Source organism: Gadus macrocephalus, chromosome 4 (genome assembly GCF_031168955.1).
Source record: "Gadus macrocephalus chromosome 4, ASM3116895v1".
In the NCBI taxonomy this organism is placed as follows: domain Eukaryota; kingdom Metazoa; phylum Chordata; class Actinopteri; order Gadiformes; family Gadidae; genus Gadus; species Gadus macrocephalus.
The window spans coordinates 6,402,325-6,424,506 of NC_082385.1; the positions used below are offsets into that span (position 1 = coordinate 6,402,325).

The 22,182-nt window shown below is 44.2% G+C and overlaps 1 protein-coding gene across 3 annotated transcripts in view; it reads right to left on the bottom strand.

Annotated features, from left to right (window-relative positions):
• The window catches only part of myo5b (myosin VB), a 39,228-nt gene that overhangs the window by 16,372 nt on the left and 674 nt on the right, over positions 1-22,182 (bottom strand). For 2 of the 3 annotated variants that reach the window (XM_060049716.1, XM_060049718.1), the window contains exons 1-21: positions 21,709-22,157; positions 15,431-15,541; positions 14,761-14,929; positions 13,219-13,363; positions 12,220-12,376; positions 11,502-11,645; positions 11,253-11,334; positions 10,626-10,733; positions 10,118-10,227; positions 9,404-9,669; positions 8,722-8,803; positions 8,247-8,387; positions 7,512-7,634; positions 7,023-7,106; positions 6,029-6,175; positions 5,232-5,329; positions 3,693-3,779; positions 2,904-3,015; positions 1,903-2,114; positions 1,096-1,252; positions 206-445 (exon numbers count right to left, since the gene is read on the bottom strand). In XM_060049716.1, coding sequence (XP_059905699.1) covers positions 206-445; positions 1,096-1,252; positions 1,903-2,114; positions 2,904-3,015; positions 3,693-3,779; positions 5,232-5,329; positions 6,029-6,175; positions 7,023-7,106; positions 7,512-7,634; positions 8,247-8,387; positions 8,722-8,803; positions 9,404-9,669; positions 10,118-10,227; positions 10,626-10,733; positions 11,253-11,334; positions 11,502-11,645; positions 12,220-12,376; positions 13,219-13,363; positions 14,761-14,929; positions 15,431-15,541; positions 21,709-21,735 — 2,802 coding nt within the window. In that variant the 5' untranslated portion in view covers positions 21,736-22,157. Of the gene's footprint in view, positions 1-205; positions 446-1,095; positions 1,253-1,902; positions 2,115-2,903; positions 3,016-3,692; positions 3,780-5,231; positions 5,330-6,028; positions 6,176-7,022; positions 7,107-7,511; positions 7,635-8,246; positions 8,388-8,721; positions 8,804-9,403; positions 9,670-10,117; positions 10,228-10,625; positions 10,734-11,252; positions 11,335-11,501; positions 11,646-12,219; positions 12,377-13,218; positions 13,364-14,760; positions 14,930-15,430; positions 15,542-21,708; positions 22,158-22,182 lie in introns of those variants that run through there. The other variant, XM_060049717.1, reaches the window with a different exon arrangement.

The following is a 22,182-nucleotide window of genomic DNA, read 5'->3' on the forward strand; positions in this document are numbered from 1 at the left end:
CTCCCGGCTACATAGCCCAGCGGGAGGAGAACATGCAAGCACACATTCATGTTTATGTGAATTCATACATTTATCAAACACCCCTATTTCACAACCTCCGAAAAAAGAACACCTCAACGTGACACCCCAAGCACTGCAATAGACTCCGCGTGAACGCCGTGTTTCTGTCTCAATAAACCCTGAATCCCGGCCGTCCCTGGGTCACCTGGTCGTCCATCTTCCTCTGGAGCTGCACGATCTTGTTCTCCATGCCCGAGTTGAGCTTCTTCAGGTGCTGGGCCGAGCGGGCGTCGATCTTCAGCTGCTTGGTGAGCCGCTTGGCCCGCATGCAGCGCACGGCGCACTGGATGGTGACGGCCGCGTCGCGCGCCCGCCGGAACTTCTTCCGGGCCAGCCAGCCGCGCACGTTCTTCTGGATCACCATGGCCTTGTGGTGCAGGAGGAACTGGAGCGCACAGGGAGGGCGGATGGAGAAGAGACCGATATGAGGAATGATACGGTGAAGAAGGACGTGTTTTAAAAAAGGTGCTATGGCTTAAGAATCTGAAGTTCTTCCTCGTTATTGTCCCATGCGCTCGTAAGCAACCCGGATCCTTCTTGAGCTTATTGAGAGCTCCGTGGGTGGAGACATAAACAATAATGATCGTATGTTAGCTTAGCTCTAATCATAAATAACATGCAAATTCAAAAGTTGGGCAAGAACGTATATTTTTGCCACAGGCGGTTCTACACCACCCAGAGAGCCGGGGAAAGTGTCATTTTTTGAATTTCGACTGTAACCTGTTTATATATTGTAAAATGCTTCTTTTTGCTTCAAATAGCTTAACACCCTTTAGATTGCACCACCGACGCACAGATAAAATAAGTGTGTGTGGTGCCATCTAGTTTCCCTTTGAAGCAATTAATAAAATTGTGCATGATTTGTAAATGAGCCAACCACTTTAAAAAGGCACATTTGAATTTCAAGGGCTCTTTAGGTGCAGAATAAAGACCTAGAACTAGAACTGATTGAACCGTCCAGACTGTCCTTTAGCGCTGTAGAAACACAAAAGGACTACTCCTAATGCACGGAGGAAGGCTGCGTGTTGTGCTTACCTCCTTGAAGATCCTGCGGGTGTACATGCCCCGGGTGTAGGCCTGGATGGTGACCACTGCCCGTCTCACCCTCAGGAAGGCCCGTCTGTCTCTCACCATGCGGCACTGCTTCTGGCAGATGACGGCCGCCCGCGTCAGCCTCAGCTGCTCGGCGTACCTGGGAGGAGAGACGGATGAGAGGGTGAGTGTATGAACGAATGAGAGAGCGAGATTGTACGATGAGGGAAATAGAGTCGTGCTAAAAGTGTGAGGATGAGGATGAGGCACGCTCGCTCGCTCGCACCCACCCACACACACACACACACACACACACACACACACACACACACACACACACACACACACACACACACACACACACACACACACACACACACACACACACACACACACACACACACACACGATGTAAAGAGCTATGAGTGCCTTCAAGAAAGGGCTATTTAAATGTCCTGAATTCAATCAGATTCAACTGAATCCAATAAGCATACCACCAAAGACCCTCCATACCCCAGCACACACACCACACGGACCCTCCATACCCAAACACACACCACACAGACCCTCCATACCCAAACACACACCACACAGACCCTCCATACCCAAACACACACCACACAGACCCTCCATACCCAAACACACACCACACAGACCCTCCATACCCCAGCACACACCACACAGACCCTCCATACCCAAACACACACCACACAGACCCTCCATACCCAAACACACACAACACGGACCCTCCATACCCCAGCACACACACCATTGAGCCCCATACAGGTGGTCCCTCTCCAGGGGTCTCACCTGCGGGCCATGTAGCCGCGGCCGTATCTCTGCAGCAGCACTGCAGAGCGGCGGATCTTGCGGTAGCGGAGCCGCTGGAGCCAGCCGCGCACCGTCTTCTGGATCTTGATGCACGCCGAGCGGAACTTGTCCGCCCGCAGCTTCTCCAGGTACGCCACCTGGCCCGCCCGGAAGAAGATCTTCGTCTTGCCGAACTGGAACTTGTCCTCGTCCTGTGATTTGGACAGACACGAGGAAGCAAACAACGGAATACGTTTATAGCGCAAATGAAATAAGAGACGGGGTTCTCCGTAGGCAAATGTGGTTTCATTGGAGTTGATCCCCTTATTTTATACACGTCCATGTGTACATTTAAAGGGGTTTATTCTGTTTTGGTAGTATCTATTTTCTGTGACTCTATTTCGATTCGTGTTAGAAGGGTAAAATCAGCACAGGAAGTATTTTTTTGAACTCTCGATTTAATATTTGAGGTACAAATAGAAGAAAGTGGACTCTGAACCGATACTGTGAAGACATTGACATTTTTGCCTTGCTTTTTTTGCATTGCATTTGTTTACACATTGCCTTTGTTGCTGTTGTTGTTGGCTGGTTGTGGCTGGCCGCTGGTTTCTAAGGCCCGTCTCTATGGCAACGTGAAAACAGACAATGCGTAAACTATAAATGCCTTCTGCTTGGCGGTCACGCGCATGCCTCAAGGAAACTATGGCGACCACAAATCTAACGTTAGAGACTCTGAATGATAAAACGGACCATTCAATATAAACACATATAAGCCATTTGTTGGATTATTTTATCCACAGCGTCTCAAATCCCTTTGAGTGCATACTTTGCTAGCATGGCTTGCCAGAGTAGGAATAGCACCCCTAAACCTGGCGAGTGTTAATGCCTTGCTCTTCTGTCAGCCAAGCTACCAGCTGAGCTAGACCATGGGTGTAGTACTCTCTCTAGTACTCTGTAGTACTCCTTCTAGTACTCTGTAGTACCGCTTTGTAGTACTGCACCTTGATCAGGGTCGCCAGCAGGTTCCGACACACAAGCTTCTTGTCGGAATTGGTCATGTCCGCCCTCTTCATGAGCACCCGGTATCTGTTGAAGAAGTCTTGGTACGTCCATCTGGGGACACACAGGTTGGTTGTGACAATCAACAACAAAAAACGACAACAAAAATATATTTTATTGCACTATTTTCTTCGTCAACCTTGATCTGTATTGTGAACAAAAAGTAATACAGTGAAACGGTCCTAAAGATTTTGTCACTGTGCGCGCCTGGAGAACAAAACCTAGATCCGTCCGGGGATTTCTTCGCCGCTAAACTCGTTTGCTCGGAGGAAAAAAAGCGAGGACAACGTCCTCACAAACAGAAGCAGAAGCTACAGTGTTGACAGCGCTTGTCTCTTCATCCAACTCAAAGCGGAAGTAAATAATGCATGAACAAACAGACCAAACAAACAGACAGATGAACAACAAACGAACGAGAACACATTTAGACAAGACTTCAGTAAACGGATGGAGGATCACATTAGCACCGAAAATATCAGTTTTTCTTAAAATCCATGGTGTTCAACAACGCTTATACCAAACGCTGGTTCCCCGGACAACACATATGCGATATGCAGAAGGGGTTTCAAACCAGCGGAAAGACAAGGTCGGAAAGACAAACCCTCCAACAGCTTAGCCTAATGACTGCAACCGGTTCCATCATTGTCAAGGCCTTAGTAGTGAGGTTTACTCTAGAAGACCCCCCATCACTTGCGTAATGTGTGCGATGAGAAAGGGGAGGACATTTCTACCTTGACGGGTAACCAGCAGCACTGATGCGAATGGTCTCCAGGACTCCACATGCCCTCAGCTGTTGAACCGCTCGCTTGGAGTCGAACCTGGACAACAGAAAACAGATAATCCACATACAGAACCAGAGTCAAACCTAGACGACAGAAAACATATATATATATAAACACACAGATCCAGAATCTAACCTAGACAACAGAAAACATACACATACACGAGAGTCATACCAAGACGACAGCAAACAGATATACAGACCCACAGACCCAGAGATAAACAGACAAAAAAAGCATTTAGGAAAACTGAGAGACAGCATTAGAAACAGACAGACAAACGGAGAAACAAAACAGACAGACAGACAGACAGACAGACAAACTCGAAAACCAAAACACAAACAGTCAGACAGTCAAACAGACTGACTGACTGAACACAGGTACAACACCAAACTCTAAGACCCTATATTACCGTTTCTGTCCCTTGGGCATGGTGCTCACCGCAGCAGGGAAAAGGAGGTGGGTAACTCTCTGTGCTAGTGGCCGAGATGCTGACAGTATGGGTACTGAGAGTTAGGACCCAGTTCGGTCTGAGGACCCACATGTGACTCCAGAGTTCACCTTATCTAATTACCTAGACCTGAAGGAGCCCTTGTGCGGAGGAATGCACTGAAAAGGCACGCAGAAGAAGACTATATACAAACATAACCACTAAGGAGGATGGCCCATAAATCTGTGTTTGTTTGTGATTGTGATTACTGTCTCAAACAAAAATTGTGAAAGGATGATGACCCCACCATTTCAAAACATAGTCTGGTATGTAGTTGTGGTTTAGTAAAATATTGCTAATATAGTATCGCTCAATAATAATAATAATCACGTCCAACGACAAAGCATTAAAGCACAGAGTGCGTTTAAAAAAAGACTACGATCTTTTAATATAATATACACCTTAATATAATAGAAACCCTTGTGTTGTCACACAGTGGATGGCTCGAACATAATTTAATCTGCGAAAGTAATTCACAGCGGGAGAAAAACAGAAGTAAACAGTCGGTTGGTAACCAAGCACAACGTGCTTTCTGTTTGCCCTGCCATGTGCTCGGACCTGGTGGTGAAGCGGCCTTCACCACACATTCACAAGTCCTTTCTTTAGAAACCGCCGGTTGTTACTGTTCCGAGAGAAAGGAGGAGTCGTGGTGGAGAAATGGTTCCGTACAGAAAACACCACTTTGTCAATCATTGATCCAAACGGGTAGCGAGCCTGATCAGATGACCTGCCCTCCGACGAGGAAGCATAACTTTAGGCTTAGTTATGGTTCCCGGGTCGACACAACGCAGGGGGGTTTACGGGTCCCATTACGTCCTTGCGTCCACCGCAAGGGCCTGACGTGCGCCTCCCAAAAATTGTAACCTTGCGTCGAGGCGACGCAGCAGCAGCAAGGGCTGTGATTGGTCCGCTCACTTAAACCCGACGCAGGACCAAAACAGGGCCTGGTCGTTGCGTTGCGTCGACATATCAGAGCCTTAACCTAAGAGCGGGGGACTCACACGAAGGACATCTTCTCGTCGTTGGGCTTGATGCAGCGCACGTAGTGAGGCGTGGTGGCGTTCAGAGTCTCCATGAGGAGCTGGAGGGAGCTCCGGAACTAGTGGGAGAGGAAGGAGAGGTGTTTGGCCTGGATGTACTGTGGGTAGGTACATTATGTCAACCACTGCACTCCTGTCCCTCCTTGGAAGGAGGGACCCCCCCACTCTGCGTTCCTCCGCAAGATTTCTTCCTTGCTGTTTAAGGGAGTTTGCCCTTCTGTGGGCTTGGGTCAGGGGGCGTACATGAATACTTGGCCTGTACCGGTGATTAAGGGCTATACAAATACAATTGAATTTAATTGAAAGATTGATGAGCACCACTGACACATAAATAGCGTAACTGAAAAATCAAAACCGTTAGTAAGCCATGGTTAAAGGACAGGGCATTTAGTCCATTAGAATAACATCAATTTCAACCAAAGGCAATCTTCGTTTGTCCAACGACGCTCCCTCGGTCGTACTCAACGCCGTGGACCAGCTTAAAGAATAAATACAGTTTGCTGTTGGGGTCATAACCATGGGGATATGGGTTGCCCTATCCAAAGTCGACCCCTAGTTTGAATTCAAGCTGATACAGGGGATTCACTTACACTAGAAAATGAGAAATGCACAATAAAAGCATAAGATGGCAAAACAACAATAACTTGGAACATTGAGTTTGATAAAAAAAAGTTGTGAACCTGGATTTAAGTATAGGGTTGTTTTCCGAGGAAGGTGGTGTAAAAGAAACTAACCCCACAAGAGGGAGAGGGGTCTACCTGGTGGCCTACTGTCTTCCTGTGCTCCTTGTTGGGGGTCTTCGGGACGGTCTTGGCGGACCTCACGTTAATCCTGGAGGTTTTACCACCGGGTGTGGAAGAGCTGGACTCCTTCTTCTCCAGGAATAGATCTGCCACCATCTGAAACTACTCGTATACATATAGGTACGTATACGTAGGATTAGACGAATAAGGTGCGGATATATATGAATTCTTAGCTCAGGTTGTATCTATATTCTGTATCGAAAGTAGGATACAGCTATATTCCGACGGCGTATTTGACCTGGGGTATATCCAGAGGTTATCTTCACTGAAATACTGGTGATAAGCATAATATAGTGGAACATACTGACATGGGTTCAAACTTTCATTACTTGAAAGAACATCTAATAAGCATGTGGAATTTAGTTTTGATCTCAATTTCCCGTTAATCTACGATTAACGGGATATTGTGCCTGCAGTGCTCATAAATCCACTAGCCATGACGCAATGATCAACTAGAAAGTAAATCCCAGCTGAGTGGAGCCAAGGTTAGATAGCTGATCCCAGTGAATGAGACGGTAAGCCCAAGACTGGATCTTTTAATTTGTTTCACGAAGATAACAGAGCCGGCCTGACGTCTTCAGCTTTGATCTACAGCTTTCATTTAGTGAATCTAACTCTTCATGAACAGTATACTGGAGCTGATGTTAGAGGTTCAAAGGCAGAAGTATACTGGACTTGTTCCTATGTGTTCAACTCAAGTAGAATCTACTTGACATGTTCTTATTGGTCAAAGACAGGTAGACGTATAATCGGCATGTTCCTATTGGTTAAAAACAGGAAGAATGTACTGGACATGTTCCTGCACACACACACACACACACACACACACACACACACACACACACACACACACACACACACACACACACACACACACACACACACACACACACACACACACACACACACACACACACACACACATTATGAGAAAGTTGATATGTCTTACCTTACTAGCTTTCAGGATATTGATCTGTTCCTCATACACGGTGTCTCTGTTCTTCTCCAGGAAGCCCTCACACTGGTACTCCACCTGTCACGAAAACAGCCAACACACAAAAACAACTGGATTAAGCATCTGGGGGAATGAATGTGATGCGTTGAGTCACAGGTTACCTGGATGACTCATCGATGGAACCACCAGATGTTTCAGCTTTCATTGAAATGGATGCATGCAAAAATGAATAACAATGAATAACAATGAATGAATAAAACTACTAAATAACTAAATGAACTAAACTAACCAGGTGCGTGATATTTCATATGAACACAGCTCGCTTAATTGATGGTACACAATGTTCTCTTCCATTTTGTTCAAGGCCTACAGGTTTGACATTGAGGTTATCAAACCCGTTCCATTTCGGCTTGGAGTCCCACCCCAAGCTCCATGTCTACCCTGCCTGTGGTTCCTGTCCCCCACCAGGAGGAAGACTCTGACCTTGTCTGCGAAGTGGATGATGATGAAGGAGGTGTTGGACATGCGTGGCTTCTGGAAGTGAGCGCTTCCCGAATGCTTCCCGTACAGCTTCTGGCACCAGTTCTCATCCGTGCCCTTGGGCACCTGGAACAAATAGACAACACATACATCAATATAGAAATACATAGAGAAATTCACAAATAATACCATTGTGAGGATTTTTATTATTCATTATTATTTTATTTGAATTAATGATAATCATAATTAAATTAATGATTAATTTTTATAAAAAATTAAAGAACTTGACAAGAAAAGCAAAAGACTGCAAATCAAGGAGGAAGTTAAATGTGTATGCTTCCATGCGATACAGGAGGTGAATGATTGAAATGGATATGAATGATTACAGAATTGTTATTCAGATCTACTTCCCCGTGACAACAATGTTTTGTGGACAAAACTTTGGTGTACTATTGTGGATCCTCACTAACATTGTAAGGGCCTACAGACGTCATCAACACAAACCCCAGAAGGATTTGTGATTCGGGCTGCCTCTGATGAAGTTAGCCTTAAAAACCCCACTTAGAATTACCAATTACAATTCAGACTTAGAACTCAGACTTAGAGCTCTGAACTCAGACCTAGAACTCAGACTTAACCTAAGTGCTAATAAAATAAGAAGGGGCTGGGCGGGGTAGGGAATGGACGAATCCTCAAACAACGCGTATGTAAAAGGACATATCGTGGATAGATTCCTACTCGGCACTCTTCGTCCAGCAGGTCCAGGATGCCCAGCTTGGCCTCGATCAGGTCTATGCACGGCTGGTTGTCATAGAAGTCTATCAGGGTCCAGGGAATCTGTTCCTTCATGTACTCCTCCTGCTCCAGCTTGAACACGTGCTGCAGGAAGAACAGACAACAGGAGAAGACTGAAACAACAACATCTATACATGGCATTGTGGAGGACATCTCCTAGAAGGACAATGTTTTCATCTGTTAACAGTAAGATAATGTTGTACTTTATTAATCCCAGACAGGAAATGTGGGTATTACAGCAGAAAGTACAGGACCGTTTGAGAAATATAAAAAAACGACAATAAGTCGTTCTATATATAAAAAAAAATTCTATATAGACATGAGTGTAGTAGATCTGTAAGTGAAATAACACATTTAAAAACATTATCAACAGAAAGGTGAACTTGCGAGTTCCTTGGTTGGTGGCAAGAAGGCTCACCGAGTTGAACTGTTGCTGCAGCTTCTCATTGGCGTAGTTGATGCAGAACTGCTCAAAACTGTTGATCTCAAATGTCTCGAACCTTTGGATAAAGAGCAGAAGTCACCGTTGAGAGGCATTGTGTTGTGCAAAAGGTGGGATCTGACCACATCGTCATCTAGGGCTTGTTTTACTTTCTATAGTTTGCAATCTGATTATAACCCCGACTAAAACATTGACCATTGGCTCGGTAATACCGTAGGTGACAAACCACAACTGACTCTGTGCCCTCAGTCGGTAGCGCATGGCATATATTATCAAAACTCTAAGCACCTTAATCAAATCATATGTCATCAAGTTCATCAAAAGCCATCCAAAATAATTGTAAAACACACAGACTGGTGTAAAAACAATGAGTGAACAGGCATGATCTATATATATTAGGTCCGCTTGATTATGAAAAAAAAAAAATCATAATCAAGATTATTTGGTTCAATATTGAAATCACGATGATTCAAACAATTATGTTTTTAGATTGAAAACAAACTTAAATTACAAAAAACACTTTGTAACTGAGAAAATTTAAACTTGATTATATTAGTTTGGAGATGTTTGAAATCGCGCAAAAATCGAAATCGCGACCAAAATTTGAATAATCGCACAGCCCTAATATATATGCTGTATACTTCATAGGAGGGGTTACCCGTAGATGTCCAGCACGCCGATGAAGGAGCGCTGCTTGGCGGTGGTGTGCAGCGCCTTGTTGACGTGCTCCACGATCCAGTCGAACATGTGCGCGTAGATGTGTTTGGCCAGCGCGTCGCGGGCGTTGCTGGCCTGCTTGCAGGACATGTTCTTCACGTAGGTCTCAGACGAGGTCACCAGCTTCCGGTGACAGAGCCAGTGCTCCATCTGCTCCAGCTCCACGCCCAGCAGGCGGCAGAAGTGCTTCAGGTGGCGGTCTTCGCCCTGGGGGGGGGGAGGGGGACGTGGGGGTTTAGGGTCAAATGTCCAGTCAGCGTCCTTTGATTCCATGAGTCGGATTCGCGATCGATGGGATTTGATGAGCGATCAACAACGGGATGGGTTGATGCTCCTTGTCGTCAGGGGGACTGTGTGATTATATGATCAACTAACGATGGGCTTTTTAGGATCTACCACACATGGGGTTTCAGGACCTTCTCAGAACGCGATTCTAACAACGTCAGGCTATGGCTTGAATTCATAAAAACAATTAATTTGTTTTTCTTACATTAGGAGATGGGATTCTATGAATAACAATCCGATTCTATGGGACATGAACAATGGGGTTTTCCGATCAAACAATTGTTTTTAGCATCAAAATGGTATTTAATGAACAACAATGGGATTACATAATGATTCATAATGTACTAGCTTCTCTTTAATGTTGACGTACCAAAACGTGGCAGGAGTCCCCGTCTCGCTCGGAGCAGATCTCCACGTTGCCCAGATGCAGGATGGCAGCTATGATCTTAATAATGCTGCTCTGCATGTTCTCCTTCACACCTAATCACCCGAGTCAAGACACACGCAGGCCTTTCACTTACATTCAGAGGATTACAGACTCACTATCCTATGTTAAGCTTTTGAAAAGTGATATATTATTACAACCATGAAATACTAATTCATTTACAGAACTTGAATAGTATGCAGGCAAAAGAGCACAGTAGTTAACGGGTTCTACTCCGAGTCCATAAAGTACTGGGTATCCCCGGGTCTTTAGTCCAACCTGTAGGCCTACAACTACAACAAATCCTGAACCACATGATTCTGAATCCCCTGTCTCTTCAGATGACTACTTACAGGGGAATCATCCTCCAAAGGCATCTGCTAAAGTGGCAGCGTGGGCTGAACCACTGGACAGTAGTAAATAAATAGTAATACTCGTTCCGTGCGACTGTTACCCAGGAGTGTGAAGGCTTCCTTGGTCTTCTCAAAGTCCAACGCGTCGTTGACTCCCTCTATGAAGATGTTCTCCCCGAACGACGTGTAGATAAAGTCCTCTGCACTCGCTGAATTCACACACAGAGGGGGAGGAAACCAATCATTGAATAGACTTTCAGAAGAATCAATGCAATAGTCTATTGTCACCGGTACTAAAATACGATTTAGAGACGCACCGTTTCACTCTGCTCCGAACTCAAGCTGCGTTATTTTGTGATGTTAAAGGGCCTTTTCCGAGGCATTTCTACATAACGCTGTGCACTCTGGCGTCAGGGTGTGTGTGGATGTGTGCAGCTCAATCTAAGCAGTGGTTGATGTTGATCGTCCCATTCGAAAGAGGGTTATGCCTCTCAAACAATTAAAGTATAACAGTGTGGTGTGTGGCTCAATTCATACATAAAATCGCTCATGCAAAACGACGGTACTAGCCTAAAGTGAGGTATCACAATGTTGATCGTCGTAACCATGGAGATAACACGTTCCCTCTACTTCCTGGAACTCTCAGCCCAAAAGGCCTTTTAACAAATCTCCTTATTTGCAGCCAATAAACACATAACACTTCATAGTGCTTGTTGAAGTGTACTTACACAAGGCCAAGTCTTTAAACTCTGGTAAACTAGCGCAGGCACAGAGCTGATAAAAGATGTGGTAGTTCCTCTCATCCTCGGCCTACAGGGAAACACAAATACATCCATACAACTTTAAAATGCACTTCACAACGCAGCGATAGCTTTAACCTGAACTACTGAACACTAAAGCAGTCACTTAACCTTAACCTGACCACTTAAGAAGTCGCTTAACCTTTAACCTGAAAGTCCAAGGTAAAGGGGAATCACCTGAAAGACCACGCGGGACTTCTCCAGCAGGTAGGTGCGCATGTTGGCCCCGATGATGTGGTACTGCCGGTCGAAACCGATCTGAATGTACTTCCCGAAGCGACTGCTGTTGTCGTTTCGTGTCGTCTTGGCGTTTCCGATAGCCTTCATGGACGGAAGAAAAAGAACTTCAGGAGCCGGTACAGATAGAATGATTCAAAGTTTAAATGCTAAAGTAAATACAACGTGCAAGGTGACCAAACTATATCAATGATAAGGTTGTGTCTCTTGGGTCAGGGAGAGACCTGGGAAATTACATGATATCAATAAGGGGGTATTGTCCACAAAAGTATTTGATTTAAAAAAGAAAAAAGGGACTAGATGTAGAATTGTATGTATGTATGAACTTCTGAGTCTTAAACCTACTACTTTAAATAAAACGGCATGATCATGGGAAGATAATTGCCATCCAAACACAGACAGCATCAACCAAGCTTCTTCAGCAGAAAAAATGATGTTTATATGAAAACATCAAAAGGTGAGCAAGTGGATGACACATTAAATACAAACAGCCAGGAACATTGTATAGACAGAGAGCCAACGTTTTCACAAAACATCGTGATGACAAATCACGTTGCTGTGCACGGCGATCAGTCGGCCATAACTGTTGATGATGTTGACAGATAACCGCGTGGAACGGCCGGAATCCCAGCTGGATGAGGGGAAACCACGGGCTCACCTCCATGATGGGACTGGAGGCCAGGACCTTCTCCTCCACGTTGGTGTTCCCCGCCGACCCGCCCACCGTGGCGAAGAAGCGCATGGCGTACTTGGCCGACACCGTCTTCCCGGCGCCGGACTCGCCGCTCACAATGATGGACTGGTTCCGCTCGTCCCTGGGGAGGGAGAAGTCAGGGGGGGGTGTTGGGGACCCCCTTTTGTTCGGGGGTCAACAATAAAGTTGACCCCCGAACAAAGACAAACTGTAAGGGCTCCATTTACACGAGAACACAGAAATGAGTGACTGAAGGGGAGGCCTGAGTGGTACAAACATAGATCCTCAAGTCATGGGATCATATCCAGGTTCTTAATTGGATACATCTTTCAGAGTAAAAAGGGAAAAAGACATCCATAAACAGATCATGTGCCAGTAAAATAAAACTAAGTAGGAAGGTTTCAGTCAAATCAATGAGCTGAAGATAAGAAGACCACAATTATCCTCGCAGGCCAATGGAGATATGAACATCTGGGTTAAAACGACCCCTTTCATCCCAATCCATCCCTTCACAAATGATGATTGTGATGGCTGCAATTAGTCTAGGTTTCCTCCTACGCAAGATCATTTGATCATGTCTTTTTTGTAATAATCCTTGACACATAATAATGTGAGACTGCAGTATGATGAGATACACTGTCACACTGTTCAAGGACTTCTGTCAAAAGCAGCACTGTTCTCGTCCTGGGTCTAAAAAGCTAGGGCCACACAAAAACGTAAGCGAGTGTTAATGGATGGATTGACTTTTTGCTCATTACTGAAATGTCCCTTATATAAAAAAAAATATAGGGAATAAATAGCAATGATTTTGTTTAATAAATAAACAAAAAAAAGCACAGGTCTATTTTTTGTCCAATTAGCCCTTCCTTCATCATCTTCACAAAGAGACATCAACGACGACGACGAGGTAGACATGTGACTACAAGGTGCGTCCAGGTGGTCCGTGTTTACCCCCGCTCCTACCTGGCCATCTGCTTGTACGCCTCCTCTGCCACCGCAAATATGTGGGGGTCCATGTCCCCCATGTTCTGCCCGCTGTAGGCATTGATCACCTCCTCGCCGTAGATGGCCAGCTGCTCATAGGGGTTGATGGCCACCAACACGATCCCTGGAGATGGATGATGGATCCACAATCAATATCATTTCATGTCAATTAAAAGTCATATCAATAAATTACGTTTCATAAGAGTTGTTTTTTTTCCTCCATTTTGCTGAAAGAACAGTCGTAAGATTAAAGCTAGCTGTGGTTAAATTATTCTCAACAGAAATGTATTCTTTGGAAAATAGAAGAGATTCTGGATCCCTCTGCAAGGCTTCACTCCAGATAAATTTAATTATTATTCCTAGTTTCCGGTTGTTCTTCATTAAAAACGACTCAATAAAATTAGCATACTCAAAACTTTGTTTTTCATTTTTAACATCAAAATGGATTGGTGATTTTGCAATGAAACAAAGTTAAAATAGCTTTTGTATAAAAATCCTGAGGAATCCTTTTTGTCCAATTTTGTTGCCATACATGTGCTGGTCTTGCTACAACACTGCAAACAAAAACCTTAACACTGCGGACACAGGTCATATAAAACCATAACATAGTTCAAGGAGGCCTAATCAACAATAAACTTGGATTAGGCCTAAAAGCTGATGTTGAGATGTTGTTTATAAAAGATGTATAGGAAACTAAATAATGGAAATCCCCCAAAAATTCCTAACAAACAGCAAACAAGGCAAGGGGCTTTAATGAGCCGTAAAGGTATGTGGTACACGGGTGTGTCATGGACTGAGAGACAGTTGGAGAACGCTGTTGTAACAGACAGGTGTGGTCTCCCTCTGCGAGATATTTATAGACCGCAGTCAGCTTTAACCTACAAGGAGTTGGGACATAAATACCTTACAGTGACATCATAAAGTCGAAGAGATTACCCAGGAAATCTTTGTCCACATTACGACAGATCCATTTAAACCAAATAAAACATTTAAAACGTTGTTTGTTTTATTCTTCTGTGCTCCCTCCAAAGCCACACCCCCAAAACACGTGACAAGCTAGCTAGCATTAGCAATAGGTCTACCTAGCCTTGCGGATGACTGAGTGCTCAATGAGTGCATGGACAGATAAGCCATCCAATCATATCACTGGGAATGAAATTATTGGACAGGCTAATTACAGGTCTGCGACAGCCACAGACACCTGATTCTTTTTTTTTGTCAAAGCAATTGATTTATTGATAACCGTTTAATGTAAAAACAATAAACAAATATTGCATAAAATGCTTCTAAAATAAATTGCCCACCCTAGCTTTAATACTGGTATAGTCTCATTCCTGTGGTTTGTTTACCCATTCAATGATGCCCCTTATTGGGCTTCAAGCATTGAATAATGTGGAAACCAGTCTTAAAACGTTTTCCACATTATTCAATGTTTCCAGCTGTGTTTGGAGACGGGGCGAGCTCCGAGGCCCGGCCCAGGCGACGGCGCCGGCCCGGGTGCCGGCGCCGGCGGGGACTCACCGCAGTAGGTGTAGATGTGGTTGGACTCCAGGAAGCGGACCTTGAGGTTGTGCAGGACGGCCGGCTCGTGCAGGTAGCTGAGGGCCGTGAGGTCATTCTCTCCCACCAGGATGTCAGGGTTTCGTAGGAAGGGGAGGGGGTCTTTCGGACCGATACGGTACTCAAGGGGCTAAATGATTAAAAAAAGATGAATTAGTACATTAAGTTTGGCAGCCTGTTATGGTGTTGGATAAAAGTATCAGTGGCTGAGATTGAGAAAGCGTTTTGGGCAAATATTAAATAAATAAAATAACATATTTACATGAATTAAATAGGAAATATTAGCAATAATAACAAAAGTCTTTCTCTGCGTTTTAGCGCAGCTGATTAGTACTTTCCCTCCTTAGTGCTGTTTAACACCGTCTGTCTTGCTAGCGCTATCCAGAATAAACTCTGCATAATGAGTGGTGACAGGGTTACAGTCCCCGTCATGCGTGTAGGACTGGTCATTCATGTGAGATAATGGCATTTGAATGCACGCAATAGTGCGACTGTGTTGCATCGGCAATCCATCTTGTTTGTCCAATTACAGAAACAGTTTACAGTCCTGCGGCCATTAGGGGGTTAGGGACCCCTCTTGGGGGCCCCTCTCAGCCATGCCACGGGTACCAGTCGGTGTCGGCGTGGTTACCGTCTCATCCTCCTGCCTGAGGTGCAGGATGGGCTCCCCCTCCTTGTAGTCTTTGGTGATCTCCGCCGGCTTCCACACATCCTCAGAGTCGGCGATCCACACCCGAGTCCGCTGCAGAGAGGAACAACATCATCATCATCATCATCATCTCAGGGTTCATCTTATGGAGACATCTAAAGGCTTTATCAAGACAGACAACGGAAAAGAGCAAAGCTTTATCCTGGGAATCCTAAGGCCACAGCCTGAGCTGTCTGAAGCATTTCAGTCTAGCGCCACTCACCTACTGTTGTTCACTATAAGGGAAATATTGTGTATTGTGTATGCATTAATTGTATTTTAATTTGGTTATCTAATTAAGGATGCATTTCATGAGATGGACATTGAAGGACTATACCAAAGGACATGAAGTGAGCTGTTCTTGAATTATACTTTTAAAACCATGATTTACTATATGGTCGTAGATGTTGGTCGATAAATGACCGTCGTGGACTAGTTTAGTCTAGACATATAGTTTGAGGATGCTACTTGTAGGCCTCAGGCCACCATGATGTAGACAGTGGCAGGAATCTGACCCAGTACACATGTCAACCTGGAGGGGAACAACCTAACCACCACAAAGCATTCCTTCCCCGCATGGTCTGAACCACCGTCACCACCGCCACCCTCACAGAGGAACCTGCTCCCCAGGTTTGGGCCGCCCATGCCCTGCCCACACACCCACACCCAGACAGCAGACCTCAGCACTTTAGGTCCCGCTTGGCTGAGGAAGACCGCAGGGCCACCCGGGAGCCATGCATAGGCCTACCATGGGCATGCCAGGGGAAACTCATGTCCAGAGACGAGTCTGTCTGCAGCCTCCGCTGCAAACAGAACCACGGTCACATGACCTCTGTGGTCACGTAAACCCACTCCATGACCGTAAACATTTGGAATCTTGAAGCGTAGTTATTATCAGCAAGACGGGCTACACAATTAGGACGGGAATTAGGCTTGTGATTGTTTTTGCGCTAATACTGCAATTATTCTTTGCAATTAACAGATTATGGATTCAATGCATGTTCTGAGGCACCTACTGGTCAGATATAAAACAATAATAATCAAGCAAGTAATTCGCCAAGTGGCAATGGTTTGATTTGATTTTAATGTAACAGGCAAACTAACCACGATTTATTCATATTTGTATCTATCTTTTAGATAGATACAACAGTGCCCCGCCCCCACCACACCTAACAAGGTGTGGTGGGGCACCGTCTCGCCCAGTAGTGGAGGACAGAGAAGATGATAATCTGGGCTGATGGGTTTAACATGCCCAGTATCTGCTGGTTATGCATGTGTGCATGGGTGGTTCTTATCACTCAATAACACGAACATGTTGGTCGATTTGCATGGGAACCATTGTGTTGGTGAGCTTATTCACAAAGTGTCTTCCTCTGTGGCTTCATAGTCGGGGGCCGGAGCTATAGGTTTTTAGTTTGGCCAGCAATTCTCTTCCGAAGACCAGGATCCAATATATCAATCTTCATCACCGTCTCTTTAATCAGAAGGAAATGGAAGAATTGTGTGTGGTCTTTGCGTTACACAGTGTTCGTTTGGGTGACTTTTCAGTTCATCATTTCAGACATGGTATGAATACTCACAAAATTTGACTCATATTCTGAACTCTGAAGGTACCATTATGACAGAACGTGCATGACATCACCAGCTTTTTTTCCCCATGCAAATCCAGAAAATCCAGAAGGTAATTTGAATAGCAAAACAGCATTCCCTCTCCCTTCTCTGATCATTCAACAGGAAGCCATGTTAATAACAACATAAATATACATCATATATTTCTTGCTGTCCAAACACGCATTTGTTATCCAAATCCAAATACTTAAACACTATAGACGGGGTCGGTAAAGTCGTCACTTCAAGACTCTCAGGTTTCTGGAAGCGTCTTGCCTTTGACGTTGACAATGAGGAGAGCTCTAATGAAGCTTGGTTTTTATGGTTCTACTTATTAAGCTGGTCGGATGTTTGACAAGGCAGTATCAGTATAATTAAATTCAAGTTTAATATTGAAAACTAGAAAAAAAAGATTTGGCAATGAAGAGGATATTGGAAGGATAACTAGAGTCTTTAGCCATTAAACTCTAGCCTCACATAAAAGGCTTGGTTAGTTGAGACAGCTGAGTCCAGTGGTTTGGTTTTAACACAGATTGTATGAAGTAAATTAGCGAGGGGTGTACAAGTATTGTACAAGACTGTAACCAAACCCGCTTGGGTGTCGTCACGCTTTCCCACATGTCCCAAGTTTCAAAGTTACCGTTGCATGGTAAGTGAAGAGTGGCAACCACAAATGTCTGTGCTGTTTTGTGATTGGTCGAGAATTGATGAGGCTTTGGCCGTGTTTACAGATGGAAGGATTTTCATATGGGGTTAAACATGGATGGAATCCTAGTGGAACCACACTGCCACGGTCTATACAATGCTGTGTGATGAACAAGCAACTTAAGTACTAATCTCTCTTCTCAAACTAAGAGCACTTTCAAGTTTCGCCAAGCATGCATTTGCAGACTGCGGACAACGAGCATCAAATCCAAAACCTTTCGGCTTGGACTCAAACACCCTAAACACTGCAACCGGACCCATTATTTGCATTGCAGTACAGAGTGAATCTGGCCCAGGAGTTACTGAGAGTAAAAATAACCGTACCATTGTCTATTGTGACTAATAGCTTACAAGGGAAAACTGGGACAAAGTAAGGTCACGGCTGTAGGAATGCTGTCACTGGATGTCACTTGGTGATAGGTCGGATTTTAATTAAATCAACCAATCGTCTTTGTTGTTGCTCATCATCCTTCAGACAATGGAGTTGATGACGTCCTTTGACACACTTTCTACTTTTCCATCTTGGTTCGCTTTTTCGTTGCCTCCCAAAGAAAATACATTAATCACACCACCAGCACATAGGTGTGTTTAGGGACTCTTTGTTTGAATAATCCCCTGAAAGAGCAGTAAATGATGGTTCCCAGCCAGCCAACCAGCTGTACTCTACAGAGCTGAGTTCCTGATAAGCAGATATAAGCTGGGGCAAGATGCCAGGAGAGGAGGGGCAGGTGGAGGAAGCAGAAGCTGCTCTACAGGTTTTACCGTGGAGGTGGGTGGGCACAGTGTTACAAAATACAGCTGAGAGGGAGGGAAAAAGTGCCTCCCCTGTGACTTTAACCTGAGGGTTTTAAAACAACAGTGCTGTAGATGAAAAAAAGACTTTCAAGAGGTACCCAATGATCTAAACGGCTTGTACATTGTGATTTCACATCGCCATGACCATTTTTGAAGGTATAGGAGCATTACAGTGTTAATGGTTTTGGTTATAGGTTATAGGGTTGTGGTAATTATTTAGTCATTCATTTTGAAATTATTTGTCATTATGGAGTGACATTGTTGTCTTTCTAATGCCAGATGTTGCATAGAAAAGTTCTGATTAGCCTAGGATACGGTGCTATAAAAAAGGTAAATTAAACTACATGTACTACGTGTAATAAGGGTACATTTAACTACAGCTATATGGACTTTCTTGGTTTAATACTAAAATACACAAAACTATTTTTTTACATAAAGGTTCATCAAAGGTTCATATAACTACAGCTGAGGGACATTAACCTGTGAATAAACATTCAGGACGCCTTGTGCTCTCTGCTGGGGCCGAAACTCAGCCCCCTCTGTCAGCAGAATGACATCACTCCCTAGGAAAGAGAAAGAACTGGGTGTGCCCGACGGGAAGAACTCAGACTCAACGACCAGGAACTTTGATCTGCACTCGGATTTATGACATCACAGGAAACAATGACGGGCTGAAGGGCCGGTAACGTGAGCTACAAGGACAAGGAAAGTGAATACCTATTGACTGAACGAATGACTGGACAAATGGATGGAAAAACAAACGGATGGAGAAGTCATTAAAACTGACGAACGGACAGATGGATGAGTCATCTGATGAAAGGAAATCGGAATAGATGGATCAAGCGATTATTCCCCCGTCATTGAATAAATAGAAGGGGATGCCAAGCCTGGCCTGTATCTTCCGAGAACAAGATGCCCCTCCAGTAGGAAGAGGAGGAGGGAGACAGACTGCAGGAAGCAATCCTACATGTCTCTGTACACACCGTCATAAAAAAACATAATTCTTCCCCTGATACCTGGGGAAGAGTTGACCCTAGAGAGTTCTACTGGACTGTTGACCTATAAGGTCATACAAGTAGGATAGATGGAGTATGAAGCCAAACTAGCCTTGTAAAAAGACAGTACCTGATTGAAACATTAAAGCCACCTGGCTTGAAGTAGCAAAACTATTTATATTTACGTAAAACGTTGATTTGAATGATCACCATGAATATTATATTTGTCTATTGATCAACAGAATGAAGGACACTTCCTGTCACTCTGTGGAACGATTACGTTTTCTGTATCCTTATCTTAAGATGCGAGTATACAGCGTTTTTTATGGACTATATAACCAGAGAGGATTACACAAGCCCACAGAAAGCACAGAGGATCGGACCACTTCGACACAATCACAAAGAAGTACAGATTGTGAACCTCAGTTCTGGTCCAGAAACACAAAGGACGAACCTTTGATATACCTTGGTAGTGTGGCTTGCATCCATGACGTATTAAAGCTGTGCGAAAGTACAAAAAATATATGTAATTTACTTGTTTACAAGCCTTTCATAAATCCACTATTGTCTTTGTGTTTGCTGAAGCATAAAAACCTAATCCCAAGCATTGAACCCCCTCCCCTAGCAAAACCACCAACGATGCCAGGGCAAAGAAGCGTGTTATTATTAAGATCCTTCTGTGATTCTCCACGACCGTTGTGTCCCAACAATGGGAAGGTTGCAACCACTCAGGCTTACCCTGCTCCTCAAGAGCCCTAGCCGGTTTCAAATAACCACATTCCACCTACAAAACCGACATAAGGAAAGAAAAATCGAGTTAGGCCTGTTGTCAGTGGGGACAGAGTAAATCCCGCGAGAACAGCTTCATGGGTTAAAGCAAAGATGTCAAGAGAAGATGTAAAGAAGCAGTTCCCAAGCAGGGAACTGCTTGTTACAGTTTTAAGCCTAGTGAATACGTCTCTGGCTGGAACAGATGTATGTGATAAGGTTTGTTATTCATGGTTTTCGGGGAGATTAACTAGAGTTCTGCTGACTGCACTCCCAAATGTCCTGTCTAGGATTAATAAAGTTGAACATACAACAGATGGAAGACAGGGATTTAGCGAACATTATGTGGATTAATTGGCCTTATTAGGGGTTAAGGGACAAATAAGTAGCCCCACATATTGCACTTGAGTGTGGGCATTTGAACAATGGAAACAACAGCACTCGTGCCCATTTTAGTTTCTCTTATTCATGTTTGGATGAATGAAATATTTGACGAAAGATTTTGTTTGCTCCAAAGCATAAAGATTGACATGAAAAGTTGATAAATCATGAACATTTTGACAGTGATATGCAATCATAAAACACATGTCATATCATGTGACCTTGTATCACACCATATCCCATCGAAACCCGGCATGTCTCTTACATCACCAAGACCTTGACACGTCTTTCTAAACACTTATCTTCACATAACTGTACTTAAAAATGTGATCATGACATACACTTCGCAACCTATTGGAGTTTAGGCTTGCACTGCAGATCATAAATGTAGGTCCGCTGCCAAACAGACCTTTGTACAGTTTGAATCCTGGCGTCTTATCAAGTCTAGTTAAAAAAACACGCAGACAAGTTTAACAGCCTCTGCTATGCACGTTGCGTGCCCTTCAGTCCCTAATGTCATATTTTGATCCTCGTTAGTTCCTTTTCAAGAACAACTTGCAACAACAAAAAACAATCCCAGACCTGCTGTGCTATGACAATGTATTCCACTAGGGGACAGGTGTTTGTTATTTTACTTAACTGGTTAAATAACGCAGCAGACCTAGGCCTATTGTAAGGACAAGGCCGATTACTTAAGATTAAATTGAATGAACAAAAGGCTTGAAGTTAAACAAGTAGATATTAGGATTGTATGTTAGTATTATCGTTTTGTACACAGCCAAACACAGAGTGAACCTCCAGCTGATGCACCTGTCCGTCTGATCCAATGTATCCCCGGTATACACAGCTGGAACAACCACTATACAGACGTATAGTATTAGTTAGGACCACACATTGTGCACAGAAATCAGAAGGAGCATCATCGCAGGTCGATATATTCACTTGAACACACACACACAACCAGCTCACCTGTGTGTACAACTCGTTCACAGACATCGTTTAGTCCACTTGATCTACGACCGCTCCATGGTAGACATTATAGATCACTTTTAGCTTCACATCAACTAGTAGTGTCCTCAACGTTAAGTTAACGTTCGCGTATTGTTCCGTTTATTTCCATAATAACTTCCACATTCGCGTCACGCCGCGGTATGAACTCCTGTTCCTGGTAACAGCAGGTGTCTCCCAGCGGGGAATCAGGCTGCTGCTGCTAGTCGCTATTGTCTTATTCAAACACCGTGCGTTTTTCCAAAAACAAACCTTGAAGTTAAAGCGAATGTAACACCGCTGTCAAAAAGTTGTACTTTTTGTCCAGCATAGAGAGTACTCTGTTGTAAACACGGGATCCATCTACTTCCTGTCAGCGATACCCATTGACCCGTTGGAGCGACACTTCACTGAACCGCAGACAGCTTGGGTCATTGTAGACCTGTACCTGTGCGC